This window comes from Narcine bancroftii, chromosome 3 (assembly GCF_036971445.1).
Source record: "Narcine bancroftii isolate sNarBan1 chromosome 3, sNarBan1.hap1, whole genome shotgun sequence".
In the NCBI taxonomy this organism is placed as follows: domain Eukaryota; kingdom Metazoa; phylum Chordata; class Chondrichthyes; order Torpediniformes; family Narcinidae; genus Narcine; species Narcine bancroftii.
Window position 1 is genome coordinate 266,286,218 of NC_091471.1, and position 15,776 is coordinate 266,301,993.

The 15,776-nt window shown below is 43.0% G+C and overlaps 1 protein-coding gene across 1 annotated transcript in view; it reads right to left on the reverse strand.

Annotated features, from left to right (window-relative positions):
* cers1 (ceramide synthase 1) overlaps nucleotides 1–14,184 on the reverse strand; it is a 40,296-nt gene extending 26,112 nt beyond the window's left edge. Inside the window, exons 1-2 of the mRNA XM_069928034.1 lie at nucleotides 13,955–14,184; nucleotides 1,929–2,088 (exon numbers count right to left, since the gene is read on the reverse strand). Of these exons, the coding sequence (XP_069784135.1) occupies nucleotides 1,929–2,088; nucleotides 13,955–14,176 (382 nt within the window). The 5' untranslated portion in view covers nucleotides 14,177–14,184. The remainder of the gene's footprint in view (nucleotides 1–1,928; nucleotides 2,089–13,954) is intronic.
* Nucleotides 14,185–15,776: the final 1,592 nt, after the last annotated feature.

Sequence of the window (15,776 nt, forward strand, 5' to 3'; positions counted from 1 at the left end):
TCCTCCTCATCTTCCTAAACATACCACCCTGAATTTTGAGGTTATGTCCCCTAGTTCTGGTCTCCCCCACCAATGGAATCAACTTACCTACCTCCATCATATCCATGCCTTTCATAATTTTATATGTTTCTATAAGATCCCCTCTCATTCTTCTAAATTCCAGAGAGTACAATCCCAGACAACTCAATCTCCTCATAAGCTAACCGCTTCATCTCTGGAATGAACCTGGTGAAACTCCTCTGTACCGCCTTCAAAGCCAGTCCATCCATCCTTCTGGTAAGGAGACCAGAACTGCACACTGTGCTCCAGATGTGGCCTCACCAGTACCTTGTACAGTTGCCATATAACCTCCCTGCTCCTACATTCAATTCCTCCAGCAATGGAGGGCCAACATTCTATTTGACACCTGTAAACCAACCTTTAGCAATTCAGCACATGTACTCCCAAGTCCTTCTGCGTGGCAGCATGCTGCAATCACTTGCTATTTAAATAATATTCTGATCTTCCACTTTTTCTTCCAAAGTGGATAACCTCACATTTGCCAACATCGTACCCCACCTCCCAGACTCTTGCCCACTCATTTGGCTCCGTATCAGTGGAGTCAGCTGATTTTCAAGCTACCAGAAAATGAAAAGCATCATGCCCACTCTAACTAATTTTCCCCCCCTTTCTTCTGTGCACCTCACATGTAACGAGAGTCCAAGATGCTTCCCAGAAGTATTATGCAACAGGAATGTGATACCCAACCACAAAATGAGGAACTGGAACTGGTGTCAGTTAAGTAGCTTTTAAGAAGACTTTAATGAGAGGTGAAAGGGTTTAGGCAGGGTCGTGCTGAGGCACTGAGAGTGCAGTGGTGTGAGGCATTAAGTCCTATCTTCAGATTTTTCATTGTCGACATACAGCATGGTAACAGGTCCTTCCAGCCCACAAGACTGTGCCACCCAAATTTGCCAATTAACCTACGTCCCCATATGCTTTGAAGGGTGAAAGGAAACAAACCCATCCTGATGTGTACGCACTTGTGTATTTTATATTGTTTGTTGATTCAGAATAAAGAGACTGGGCTACACAAAACCAAGCAGTTTCTGGCAGTAGATTCTACTCCTTTGCCCCAAATTCACAGCACAGAATATGTTAATGTAAACCAGACACAATCCACCAAATATACACGTGTAATAGTCACATTTTGTGGAATCAATTTTTTGAGTAAAATTTAGGGAGTCAACTATTACATGTGATAGTTTTGACTGTGGTAAGTGCCTGCATCATTTGAGGCATCAGGAGCTCAGATCAGCAGGCGAGCCTAGTTGAGAGTCTGCAAACGGGGTGCTTGGAGCTTGAATGGGCATGGGGCCAGGGCCTAGGCGAGAGTCCACAGTCGGGCTGATGGGAGCTTGGACAGGCGAGGGGCCAGGGCCTAGGTGAGAGTCCGCAGTCGGGCTGATTGGAGCCTGAATGGACATGGGTTCAGGGCCTAGGCGAGAGTCTGAAGTTAGGGTAAATGGAAGCTTGAATGGGCATGGGGCCAGGGCCTAGGTGAGAGTCCACAGTCGGAGTGATGGGGGCTTGGATGGGCGTGGGACCAGGGTCTAGGCAAGAGTCCGCAGTCTGGGTCATAAGAGCTTGGAAGGACGTGGGGCTAGGGCCGAAGCAAGAGTCCACAGTCAAGGCATCGAGAGCTCGGATGGGTGGGCGGCTGAGGCAAGGGTCTGTGGTTGGAGCGTCAGGAGCTTGGATGGGTGGGCAGCCGGAGGCTAGGCGAGAGTCTAGTGGACAGGTGGTAGGGGTCAAAAATAGGGGAGGGGATCAACTTTTACATGGTATAAACTATTATTCACATATATACAGGGATCAATTTTCATAAACTGGGGATAACTCAGAATACCTCTTCTGTCATGGATGAAACAAGTTATTGTATTGCTTACCATAAAAGACAGATGGTGGGTCATGGAAGAAGGGATAGTCTGTGAGGAAGAGCAGGTAGGTGCTGTAAGACCAGGAGGCAGTGTAGAACATCAGCTTCCATGCACTCTCTGGCATCTTGGCTGCATCCCTGGGGTGTAGATCACACCAGTGAGCTAGTGGCTGGAAAAGAAGGAAAGAGAGAGAAAGGAATAAGGGCAATTGTCATCATTCCAGGCCAGAAACACTTTCAAAAACTGGTTAAAAAAGACTTGGCTTTTTATAGCACCTTTTTCCTCCTTTTCTGAGTCTACAGGTAAAGCAGAACTTTGAAAACAGACCTAAAGAAACACCAGCCAAGTTATGCCGAGCGAAGTCCCACACACATCAGTCACGACCAAGTAATCTGCTTTACAAATGTGGTTTGAAGGAACGATATTAACCAAGACGTCAGGAGGACCTTCCCGTTCAGATATTGCCCTTGGAAATTTCCCACCCACTTGTAAGCGGTGACAACGCCAATCACACAACGGTCCCTCAACACTACTCAAGAGGATCAGCTTTCATTCTCGAGCTTCCAGAATGCTCACTGATAATGAATAATGTGGAAATGGGCAGTATGTGGTTCATAGAGACCTTATTTTGTCAATTTTGTCGGAAAATGGTCAATTTTAAAAAGAGAAAGTGACTGCGTCGTCTTCCAATAAAAGCATGATTTCTCCAGGGAGAAAATTTTGAGCAGGGGATTGCTAAAAATAAGTTCTGGATAAATCGTCAGCCTTTTAGCAGCATGAAGGACAGAATCATCTACCAGTCGGTAGTCCCAAATTTATGTTTAATTTATTGATTTTTTTTTGTATGACGCAGTCATCGTTAGCAAGGCCACCCTTTATCGGTCATTCCTGATTACTCTGGAGAAAGTGGGATGAGCCACTAACTTGCTTTGCTGCAGACCTATTCGAGTACCAGCATGAGCCTGCATGGCTACAAAGGAACGCTGACATGCATTGGAATCAATCAGGCCTACACATCAGAAGGGAGCCTGCCTGCAGGTGGTGGAACCATCTGCTGCTTTGTTTGGGAAATAGAGTTCATTAGGCCAGCTAAGTAACTCTAAAATGCATTTTTTAGTCACAGCACCCTGGAGCTGAAAGGGATGGTGGATGAGATGTCAATCCTGGATGGCGCCAGGATTCACAAGTGTTGTTTGCACTGATCCAGGCCACAGGAAGTCTTCGCCTTCTGATGGGCAAGTAATTTGGGAGTTTCCATGAAGTATCAGAACATGAACATCGACAGAGAGTTTACCCGGCCCTTTGATCACATTAAGGAGCCATCAATGACGAGCCTGGTTCTCAATTAACTGGAAGTGTACATGAACCTTCTTTCTGAATAGAGAGAAAATCCCAGCACACCTTCCCCAAGCATGGCCCAGCACACTGAATTCCATCCACTGAGATCAAGCATGAAGGAAGCCATGCCTTTTCTTTTCATCATTATTATCTGGAACCCCCTGCTTCCAGCACTGACACGTTTCCCTTGGAGAGAGGCCATTTAAGCCCTCCTGCGTGTCTGCTCATCAGATGAGTTCGCATCCCAGCTTTCTTTCTATAGATGTACTACTTCTCTTCCATGTGTTCATTTTGAAGAAATTGTTTGTAGGATTTACTTTGTAAACCCGATGGATCTCAGTCGAATTTTAACAAAATTTTAAAAAAAATACAAGATTACAAGTGAAATAATTTGGCAAAAGTTCAAGTAGCTTTTATTTGTCTTTCTTAAACCAAACTGCAAATGCAATGCACAGTTAAAAAAAAAATTTCTCCAAACCATGATGCTACATTAAATAACAGGAGACTACATAAAAAGTGTAAAACAACATGATCTTATGGGCCCAGAGGACCCCAAAATCAAGCAGCAATAAAAATTCACCAAGACAAATGGTTACTTAAATAAAAGTTGCTTTTAATTATCTTTAAACATAAAAAGAGGAACAATCTTTAAAACTTATTACTATTAACTTAATCCCCTTCTAATTCTAAGTGCACATGTATGTAATGTGTATTTAAGTTCAGAAAAGTTATTTGATTCACAGTCCAATCTCACTGCTCACTCCTCCAAGTTCACTAGTATCGGGCAATTCTTGTACTGTGCACAGAATTTAACATTTATGAATCTTGAAAGGTAAATGGTTACCATTCAGGAAGGTTCTTGTCAGTTTTCAGAGAGAGATTTGTTGCTTGTTGGACACCCACAACTGATCCCTTTCGATCAGCCACTTCAGTGCTTGCTGAAGAAACTTGTCACATCAGGGTTTTCCAGATGATAACCTCTTTCTTTCAGGTCACCACAGAATTCCTTTTTGTTTCCCTTATTTGAAATGAAACATTATGCAGCCAGTCCTCTCCTCTTGTATGGACCACAAGGGCTTTGACCAGGCTGAACTAAGAACTCACGACCTGTATTGAAAATGGGTTTTTTCCACAAGCTTGCCACACACACACACACACACACACGCACACACACACTCATCTTTTACTTTCCAAAACAATTATCCATCACTCCACAGCATGTCCAATTAAAACCTACTTGTGAAGTCCTTATAGGGATCCTTCAAAGATTTTGCAAAGGCACCTGGAGCCTGGACTGTCTGGCTTGAGCAGAGCTCTGGCATTTTAAATGAGATCTGTTTTGAAGAATTTGTATGTGACCAACACTAAAAAAACTACCACAATTTATCTCCTTTAAAACATATCTATATACAATATAAAATATAATCTGTCACAACAAGTCTACTCCATTACGATGCAAGAAAAAAACAAAAAACTACACTAGACCACAACCTACACAAAGCAACATAAAGTGAGTGAGAAGGGAAGGTTGAGAACCACTGCTCTCGACCCAATTGTTACTGAAATATTTTGCTTGAGAAAAATTGTCATTGACCCATTTCCTTTGGAGTTCTGAAACCATGAACATAACGAGTCAATGAGGTACGATTAAAACAGTGGTTTTCAAACATTTTTTTTCCACCTACCTACCACCTTAAACAAACCCTTACTAATCACAGAGCACCGATGGCACAGGGAATACTTAAAGTGGTATGTGAATGGAAAGAAAAAGGTTGAGGACCACTGCGCTAAACACTCATTATTCCAGTTTAAGGTAGTACACTGGACCCACTGTTCCAAATTTCAATTGGCCAAATGTTATTCTAATCTCTCTTCTAAATGAATAACTGAAGAAGGTTTGACTGTATCATATGTTCTGGTTGTGTCCTTCTCTTTCCAATTGTTTGGGAAGGAGTATTTCGTTCCTTGTTGTTAATTCTTAACATTACTTTGACTCCAAATCCTTTTCTTACTCTCTTTGGAATAAGTGGGCCATCGGGTTTAATTCTGACTGCTTCACAATCCAACGTAGTTGCCCCCTCCTCCCTCGTCGCTGAGATGGAAAGATGCTGTCCCTTCACCTCGTATACAATGGTTGTCTGATATGATGGCATGTCTGATTTTGGGGAAAAAAAATTAGACATTCTACTACTGAAATGAATCTTAACTTTGTTTCTTCATGGGGTTCTTAATTATTTTTAAAATTTGTAAGATTAACTAGTTTTTGGTTTTTGAACCCAATATTTACTTTCCTTTTTTTATTATTAGCAGTGGACTGTTTGTGTTAGACGCTCATCTCCGAAGGGAAGGGATTGAATTAAGATGTTTAGTATAGTGTTTCTCCTTTTATCTTTCTTTTTAATGTAACATAGGGTTCAGTACTATTTGTATTGTTGTACGAGATTTGCTAATACTTTATTTTATTGTTATATAGCTATGGAACATTTATTTGATAAAATCAATAAAAAATATTGAAGAAGAAAAAAATGTTTTCACCCAGTCTTTGAATTCTCCATGCAATGGTCATGGAAGCTCAGTTGCAGAGTTTCTTCAAGGCAAAAAAATCAACATTTACGTTGAGTGAATAAATGGATAGAGAGTTAGTGCAGCAATGTAATTCTGCGCCAAGTGGTTAGTCGTGATCTCCTTGAATGGTAGAACAGGCATGAGGGGCCAAATGGCCTAATCTGCTTCTATTTCTATTGTTGTTAACCATATAACCACTTACAGCATAAAACAGGCCAGTTCGGCCTTACTAGTCCATGCCATAACAAATTCCCACCCTCCTAGTCCCACTGACCAGCACCCGGTCCATACCCCTCCAGTCCTTTCCTATCCATGTAACTATCCAGTCTTTCCTTAAATGTAACCAATGATCCCGCCTCAACCATGTCTACCGGAAGTTCATTCCACATCCCGACCACCCTTTGGGTAAAGAAATTTCCCCTCATGTTCCCCTTATAATTTTCCCCCTTCATTCTTAAACCATGCCCTCTAGTTTGAATCTCCCCCACTCTTAATTGAAAAAGCCTATCCACATTTACTCTGTCTGTCCCTTTTAAAATCTTAAACACCTCTATCAAGTCCCCCCTCAATCTTCTACGCTCCAGAGAAAAAAGCCCTAGTCTGCACAACCGTTCCCTGTAACTCAAACCTTGAAATCCTGTCAACATTCTCGTGAACCTTCTCTGTACTCTCTCTATTTTGTTTATATCTTTCCTATAATTTGATGATCAAAACTGTACACAGTACTCCAAATTTGGCCTCACCAATGCCTTGTACAATTTCATCATAACCTCCCTACTCTTGAATTCAATACTCTGATTTATGAAGGCCAACATTCCAAATGCCTTCTTCACCACACCATCTACCTGAATATCAGCCTTGAGGGTACTATTTACCATCACTCCTAAATCCCTTTGTTGCTCTGCACATCTCAATAGCATTTAATGCATATGACCTATTTAGATTTGCCTTTCCAAAATGTAACACCTCACACTTATCTGTATTAAATTCCATCAGCCATTTCTCAGCCCACACCTCCAGCCTTCCCAAATCACCTTTTAATCTACAGTAATCTTCCTCATTGTCCACAACACCACCAATCTTGGTATCATCCGCAAACTTGCTTATCCAATTCTCCACCCCTACTTCCAGATCGTTAATATATATATGTTTTATGAGAACTTAAACCTCAGCAAAACAATGACCCAAATAGCAAATGAAAATGAGAATAGATAGGAACAAAGAATTAAGGAAGTGCGTGGCTCAAATGCTGGTGCACAAGACACATGGGATATTGTCTCTTGTGAAAGGGAACTAATGTGTTGGAGAAAGGTTCAACAAAAACTAGGATGGGACCAGTGTCCTAACCAATTATATGCCTCGGATCGTCAATATAGAGTTTTAAGCTAAGAGAGAAGGGTGTACAGTCAAGTGACAATTCTAAATCCAAGAAGAAACCTCAAATCCATAATTGTAAATTAGGAATGTGGGTTATTATAATCAGACCGTGGTAGAGAGCAACACCAAGTTCAAAGGCAAAAAAATCAAAACTGGCAATAAATTCAGAACTTTATAACCAGATAGATGAATTAATGATGCGTTAGAGATAAGTGGGTTTTGATCTGTGAATGATTAAAAAGATGGCTTGGGTTGGAAATCAAATATTCCAAAGTATCGATGTTTACAGATGGTGAACTAAGAACCAGAGGATTGGAGTGCACCTGAGAATAAAGGAGAACAAACCAATAGCCATAATGAATGATCCCCGTGCAGAAGGTCATGCAGTCAGGCAGCATAGAGGAGGTCCTTCAGCCCATCACATCCATGCTAACCATCTCGTACCCATCAACACAACTCCCCAGGGCTCACCATGTCTTTCTCTTTCAAATGCTTGTCCAGTAAATGTTATGAGGCAATCCCCAAGCATTGGGGATTGGGGGGGAATGTATTAGACCAATTTTGAAGAGGATTGGGCCCAGGCAGGTCATGTAAAAATGATGTAAACAAAGTTTGGGCAAGATAATTAGCCTCAGAACAAGTAATAGCATGTTTTTTGGACATAAACAGACTCTGACTTACATAAACTCGAACTTAACTTTACAGTGCATCTGTGTAAATGCAAAAAGTGTATTCAAAATGGCAGGTAAATTAACCACAAGATTATGCTGCTGTGGCAAAAACAAAGACCTGGCTGAAGAAAAGGTAGGAATTGGTTGTAAATATTCATGTGCACAAGAATTGGAAAGCAAAGAAAGACAGAGGAGTGCGGTATCGATGAAAAAGAATATTGCAGTGTTGGAGGCAGAAAATCACCTGGAATGATCAAGGTCAGAATCCATCTGTTTGGCAGAAAGAAAAAGAGGCTCCATTAGACCACACAAATGAGACTAATATAGTCGCCATCAATTACTCAGAAGGACACTGGAAAGCATACTTGCAAGAAATTGCAGAACTGTGCAAAATCCATGGAGTAATTTAGAATGAGAAACTTTTAACTCTCCAGATATCGACCAGGATATCAATCACACAAGGGCAAAAGAAGGGTAGGAGTTTCATGACATAATTCAGCTGTCAATATGGGAAATACTGATTGATAAATCCAATCAGCATTTTTTGAGGAGGTGATAAGCAATGTAGACCAAAAGGTTTGGGAGGGGGTGGTGGGGGAATAAAATTGATGGGGATGCAGTCTGTTTTGATTCTTAAATGCCACATAAAACATTGGTAATGGATTCACAAGGTTGGGGGTAACATTATGGTTTGAGTCAAGGATTAATTAAAGTACAGAAAATAGTTAAGGAGAATATACTGATCATTTTACAATGAGCAGGTTACTTCTTTCCAAATACAGTATACAGGATCACAACACAAATTAAGAGTGGTTGTGGATAAAGATGGGGATATCTCCTAAAGTGCCCTGACCCAGAAAAAATTAATACCCATGACTCTGGATAATAAAATCCTGGACACCTGGTGCTGGAAGGTGTATCGTGGCTTGTTATGAGCAAGGGAAGCTTATGTCATTCAAACAACTAAAAAAAATATAATTTGTCCAATAAAACTTTCTTTTGCTATCTCCAGCTAAGATCTTTCTTAAGGGATAACCGACTATGGCCCTGTCCATATGCAGAGACGTGGAGATTCTAATTCGAAAGGGGACTAAGTGTAAGTTTATCTCTATGATGTATCTCCAATTCCAAAGTGAGGGCCCAAAGCCGAACTTACACAGGATAGGGAAAGGTGGGAGTTGGACTTGGGCACAACAATCCATGAGCGTGCTGGTCGGACCGGTGTCTGGGCAGCATGACAGCAGTTATTAATGCCAGGTCCACATTGGTGCAATACTGCATCCACTGTACCTCACACTGCAAAAATTACATAAATCTAAACCAGAAATCTCGGAAATGTGCTTTAGGTATGGTGTGGAGATTGGAACCTTTAACCACTCAATCTGGCTGTGTACAAAGGTGAGATCCTTCAGGCAGGAAAGGTTTTAGGGGGTTTTCGAGATCAGCAAATCCACAAAATATACCCAAACGTGTTTAGGAATCAAAATCTTCGTGCCTAGTGTATGGCTCCTCTATGTTTTTAGCTCTGCTGCTCACGATTGATTGTGGCAAAAACAACTTCTTCAGTGATGCCACAACTCTGATCTGCCCTCAGGAGTGGCATGCTGTTTGAAAGTTTGCTTTGGAATCAGTGCGGCTTCAAGGCTTACTTCAGACCGAAGCAGGAACCTTGGTCAGCCTCTCAGTTGGAGCACTGAGGGCAAACTGCAGTTTAAATTGCCTACAAATTTATCAGGAGACCCAAAAAAATAGCCACAGAAATCCCAAAGGTCAGGAAAGCTCTCACCATTGTCTTGAGAGAACATTTGGCCTTTGATATGCATTGGCATAAATTATGGGACCTTTATCACATTATTGTTTGTGGGAAATTTCTGAGCACTTATTTGGCTGCCACATTCCCTACATTAATGACATCAAAAGGCACTTCATTGGAATTAAAGCAATATGGAAATCCATAAAGCTGAAGATATGAAAATAACTTCTAAGGTTACATTTAGCTTCCTGTGATTTGAGAATGTGGTTTAGCAGCTTGTCATCTTCTTCACCCCATCACTGCCAAGTTTTCACAAGGTGGAAAAAATCCATCTCACTGATCTAAGCGAGAGAGAACTGAAGACACTAAACAGAGAGTTAGAACCATGTGTTACCGCAAGTGGAGGTGATGGTGAAAAATATTAGTTAATCTTATTCTGTGAAGAGGCTGTCACAAGAAGTCACCTTGGTAACTAACGACACTGTACTCTCAAGATCACACATACCATAACCACAGTACATGGCTGATGCTACTTCCATACCCCAAGAACATTTACAAAGAAAATTGTGTCTGTAGCTTCTTGTCTGTTCCAATTATCTCACATCTTATTTTCCTTCCCCAATACCTTTATCTTTCTCACATTCAACAATTTAAAAATATTTTTTCCATTGCTGATTCTGGCTGTACTCCAAATGCACTCGGTAAAAACAAAATCTTTGCCCGCCCTCACCCTTTGACCTTTATTCCTTCTCATTGCATGCTCTAGCAATCAACCACCCTGCAACCAATACAATTATTGAGAATCCAGATGAAGCTTGTGTTTGCACATGCTCTGATGCCAAACTTCAAATTTTTCAGTGAAGCGCGGCCAACATCTGCCAGAGGAAAGGAGAACATGTGGTGATGCAGACAGGTTGAGTCAATGGAGGGGGTTGCTGTAGAACAGCTGAGCCCAATGACTGATCATTTTACAACAGCAAAATGTCGAAAATGCTCAGCAGGGCAGTCTGCATCTGTGGGAAGAGAAGCAAAGCCGAATGTTCAGGTCAAAGGCAAAAGAAGCTGGTTAAGCTGTCTCAAGGGTGGAGTGGTGGGGGGGGGGGGGGGGGGGGTGTTCGTCATTCACCCTGGTATAACCTTGCCAGGCACATCTACCTGTCTGTATTTCACAACTCCTACATCCTTTTGTCTATGTTCTTATTCTTTAAATGTCCCCGTTCATTCATTGTCTGGATAACTCTCCCTACAACTTGAAGCTTCCTTTCTCTTCTTCCGGTCTTGACTGTGATCTTTAATTTTTAAGATTTTAAATTTAGACATACCTGGATGATTAATGAAAGGGAATCAAGGAAATGCGTGTCTACCAAGGTGATAATGCATGAGGCCAAGACATTAGAAGAACAAAAGCATCGGGATTTTGCTGGAATAGAAGGTTAGTGTTACTGGTTCATGAAATGGCATCAATGTATACAAAAACTTCCATTACGCAGCAAATGCCAGCGGATTCTGAAGACAAATGATTAGAATTTCATAAGTTTGTAACAAATGCATGAAAAGCAACTTGTTTTGAGCCGAGCCAAATAGGGAACATGGATGAAGTCTCAGTAAAATTTGATGTACCATCCAACAAAACTGTGAGTGTTAAAGGAGCTAAAACCATTGTAGTTAAAATCACTGGTCATGAAAAGGCACACTCTACAGTCATTCTGGCCTTGTTGTGCTGATGGCACAAAATATTTAAAAGAAAGACTCACCCCAAAGAAAAAAAAGTGTTCATTCACATTCATCCAAAAGGATGGATGGACAAAGCTGGAATCAATTTATGATGGCAGAAAATACGGCGAAGACGTCCTGCTGGACTCTTTTAAAAAACCCTGCACTTCCGGTCTGGGATCAGTTCAAGGCACACAGAACTGAAGCCATTAAAAAAAAGTGCGAGATCTGAAAACCCAGACGGCTGTTATTCCTGGTGGTCTGAACAGCCGATTGCAGCCTTTATAAACAAGCCATTTAAAAACAGCATGAGGGTTCGCGGGAACAAATGGATGGGGGAACAAGGACATGCACCTAACACGAGCATGAAGAGTGAAACGTCCCAGGTGTGTGAGTGGGTGAAGACTTCTTGGGAAACTGGAAGAGCTGGAATTATTGTTAAAGCTTTTAAGAAGTGTGGAATTAGTAATGCCCTTGATGGCACTGAGGACGGGCACTATTTGAAGGTTTAGATAGTGGATACTGCTCAGGTATTGAAGATGATTGAAGGTTTTGTTACCCAACACTGATGTTTTATTGTGTATTTGTTGATGATTGTTTTAACCTTATAAAAGGTTTTCTCTTGTTAATTACAGCAGTATTATTATTATTAAAATGATTTTTACCATTCCCCTAGTGGCAAGTTCTACTTGTAAAAAAACAAAAACTAAATTTTCCCAGTTTCCTGCTAAAATGAGGTGGGGGGGGGGAGTGGATCCTTTATGCCATCAAACACAGGCCCTTTTAGCCCACAAGCCTGTGCCACCCAATACCCCCAATTGACCTACAACCCCGGTTACGTTTTTGAACAGTGGGAGGAGACCAGGGCCCCTGGGGGAAGACCACTCAGACACAGGGAGAGCATATGCACTCCTTATGGACAACGTGGGATTTGGACCCCAGTCCCAATTGCTGGCACTGCTACAGCATTGAATTAACTGTGCCACCCCTGATGTTTCTCTTCCCGCAGATGTGATCTTACCTGTGGTGGAAAATGGCAACATGCTGTTGTGCAGAGAGGTCTCGGAATGCTTGTGCATGAATCTTAAAGTTTCAGTTTGCAGGTGCAACAGATAATCAAGGTGGCAAAAAGGAGAGAGCGGGATTGAATTTAAGAGGGAGGCTCAGCTGAGAGAGTAAATTGAATAACCTTGATTCTGGAGTGCAGTCACTGTTGGCTTAATAGCATTTGTTAAACTTGGCCTATTTAAGATTTATATTGTCATAGATATCTTGTGTACTTCAATTTTTTTTTCTCAAATCTCAGCCATCATCTGGCTGCAGATGAAGCTTGTGTTTCCACACTCTCAGACACCAAACTTCAAGCCATTATCAAAATTTTCAGTAAAGCATACAAGTCTCACGGCCAACATCTGCCAGCAATAGTCCTCTACCACACTGCTCTTGCTGCACTCCCCTGTTTCCAACCCTACTGCTGCACAGCAAGGCACTGGGAAAAATGTGACCCAGTGCCCACACCTCGGTAGCCACACCAGGTTTTTTTTTAATGCCTTCCTTATTAGGTTACAAATGTTGATTTATTTCCCATCCTTATTTGCCCTGAACTGAGGAAGCCCTGGTTCTGGATTTGCAAATTAACCAGACTGGGTAGGAAAGATTTCTTTCCCTCAAGGCCAGACTGGTTTTGACAACAATTCAATCGATTTGTATTACTGTCACTGAAGCTCCATACATTTGCAGATATATTTAATTACTAGAATTTAAATCTCCCAGGGGTGAAACATGAAAGTCTGCAGATGCTGGGATTGTTTTCGTTTATGCCTTGAAGAAGGGATCAGACATGAAACGTTGGGAATACATCTCTCCCTCCTGTGGACTCTGCGAGGCCGGCTGAATTCCTCTGTCTGATTTGAAATCTCCCAGGTACCATGGTGGGATTTGAAGCCAGCAGACAATTGTCCTGGACTCTGGCCGAGAGTCCACTATACTTAATGCTGGAAGATAGTTCCGTGAAAGTTGTGATTTCATAGATGTAGTCATTGTGAAAGGGAGGCAGGTACAATCCCAATGTAACTCATGGACCTTGGGACAAAGGGTGTTTTTACTTGCTAAAAGGAAGTGAAGGAATATCATTCCTTTAGGGCATCCTAACCCAATAGACTGGATCTTCAGCCTCTGTGATGACAAGCAGTCCACTGTTCATTAACAGACCATCAAAATCACTCAAACGCTGGCCTGTTATAATAATTAGTCTAGTGATTATAAGGAGTTGGAAATATTTTGATGCGATGATGCAAGTTTTCTACATATCAGACGCACAAAAAAAAAGATCAGAACCCGCATCTCTTTCTCCACTCGCTGCCAAATTTCAGGGAGAAATGAATAAACTGGCCTTAAAACAAAAGAAACATCGTGAAATAAAAGAGAAACGGTTGTAAATGCTCAGTGAGAAATAACATTTTAGGACGTAATCCCCCCCCCCCCCACAACTGTACTTTCGACCCGCAGTTTTCGCTTTATTTCTGAACTAGACTATTTTTCTTTAGTGTGTTTTAAAATCCGTTCTCCTTGGTACCGGTCTCACATCAGAGCCACGAAGTGCTCCTTCCCTCACCGACCTGGAAAAGATAGCGAGTGGCTGCCTTCCGCAGGAGGGTCCATCCCACCGCACAGACCAGGAACAAGACCCCCTCGGCCGGCCAGAGGGAAGCGTTTTCCACCAGAGTCCGCCTGGAAAGCTCCAAGCCGCAGTCCGTGCACTCTGCAATCGCGGTCTTCATGCAAGAGAAGCTTCTCAGCAGCATCTCGCCGTAACTCGGCATCGGCTCCACCGTTCTCATCGTCCGCTCTCGGGGGCCCCCCTCCTCCCGCTTCCGTTTAGCGATCAATGACAAACGAGCCAGGAACCCGGAGAGTGAGGCTTGTCCCTGTATATTCTTTATTCGCTACAAATTCGTCCCCGGGGACGCTTCCGTCCGGGCCCCTCGTTAACTGTCCCGGGAATCAGGTCCTCCCGACGATCTGAACCCTCATCCTGACGAGCTTCAACCAGGGCCGAGAAGTCATCCGGGGGGTGGGGTATCGCTGGGGTGGATGTGCAGCGCCGAGTTCGGAGCCGCCCTCCTTTGCCGGGATCACCTGCTCCTCGGGCTCCGGTTCTGCCCGATCTCCCCTCCTGCAACTCCCTGGCTGCAGGGTCGAGGGGAACGGGCGGAAACCTCGTGTTGACAGGCTGGTCACGATTTTTGGTGAATGAAAAGACAACAGATCCACTCGTCTCTGCAGTCTGGTCACGTTCAGACCCTCCCACAGTGGGAAGGAGCGATCCATGTGATGGGAGCCATCAGTATACAGCCTTTGTCCTGCCGACCCCTGCACGGGATACAGACCATGATCTGGGGATCTGGCCATGGCGAGGCCATCTCCGGTTTGCATGGACCGAGGCAATGCACCGTTCACGGAAGCCCTGAACGCATGGGGAGTCTGGAAACTGCCCAGGGAGCTCCTGCGCCGCCGGCGAAGACGCGCAGGCGCCCGACCCTGCGGCAACTGCGGCGGGGAGATCGGAGGGCCGGGACCAGCAAAGAGCTCCCCAGCTTTGCGGTTGAAATAAAGATATTGTAATTCTTCCGGCAGCCACCGGCACTCTGCAGCTTGCGAGCCGAAAGAGCGCAGACGCCAGCTTGCCCCTTGACCCGCTCCTTTCAAGGACCAGCACCCCATCGTCAGAATGGGCGCTTCACCACCTTCCAGCGTCAACAATACATTCAACAACCCCGATATCTGGCCGCTGCAGCCTCTCTCTCTCTCTCTCACATGCCCAGTATTCCAGCTTTACCCCCTTATTCCAGATTGCGTTTCTTCGGATTTCACCCCCTCCTTGCTCTTCGCTTTAATTCAGCGAACTCCACCCTATCACGTATGATTCTGTTGATGCACCCCGCTTATCTGGATTGATTTCTTGCTTTTTCCAGTAAGATCAACAGGAATTGTTTTTTTCTCCACAGATGATAACCTGTTCTTAAATATTCTGATAATGCTATTAAATACAGTTGAAAACAGAACACTACAGAACACCCCTCAAAGTTGTGCTGACAAAATACTTGACCCTCTATTTTTCTTTCATCCATGTGCCTGTCTAAGTCTCTTAAATCCCCCTGATGTTTTAGCCTCCACAGCCATGCATGGCAACTGTCTGCGTAAAAAAATACCCCTGATGTCTCAGAGTCCTCATCTTGAAACATTGACCATTTCCAGCTTCACAGATGCTGCATGTTCTGCCCATCATTTCTGTTTTTAAACTGCATTATTCAACTTGGTCTAGACCTTGGGCATCCTTTGTGCCCTTCAACCAATCTAATTAATTCCTCATAATACAAAATGACTGAAAACATTAGATACAGCCAAGGCTAAAACCCCCAGCCCTGATCCAGCAGAGTT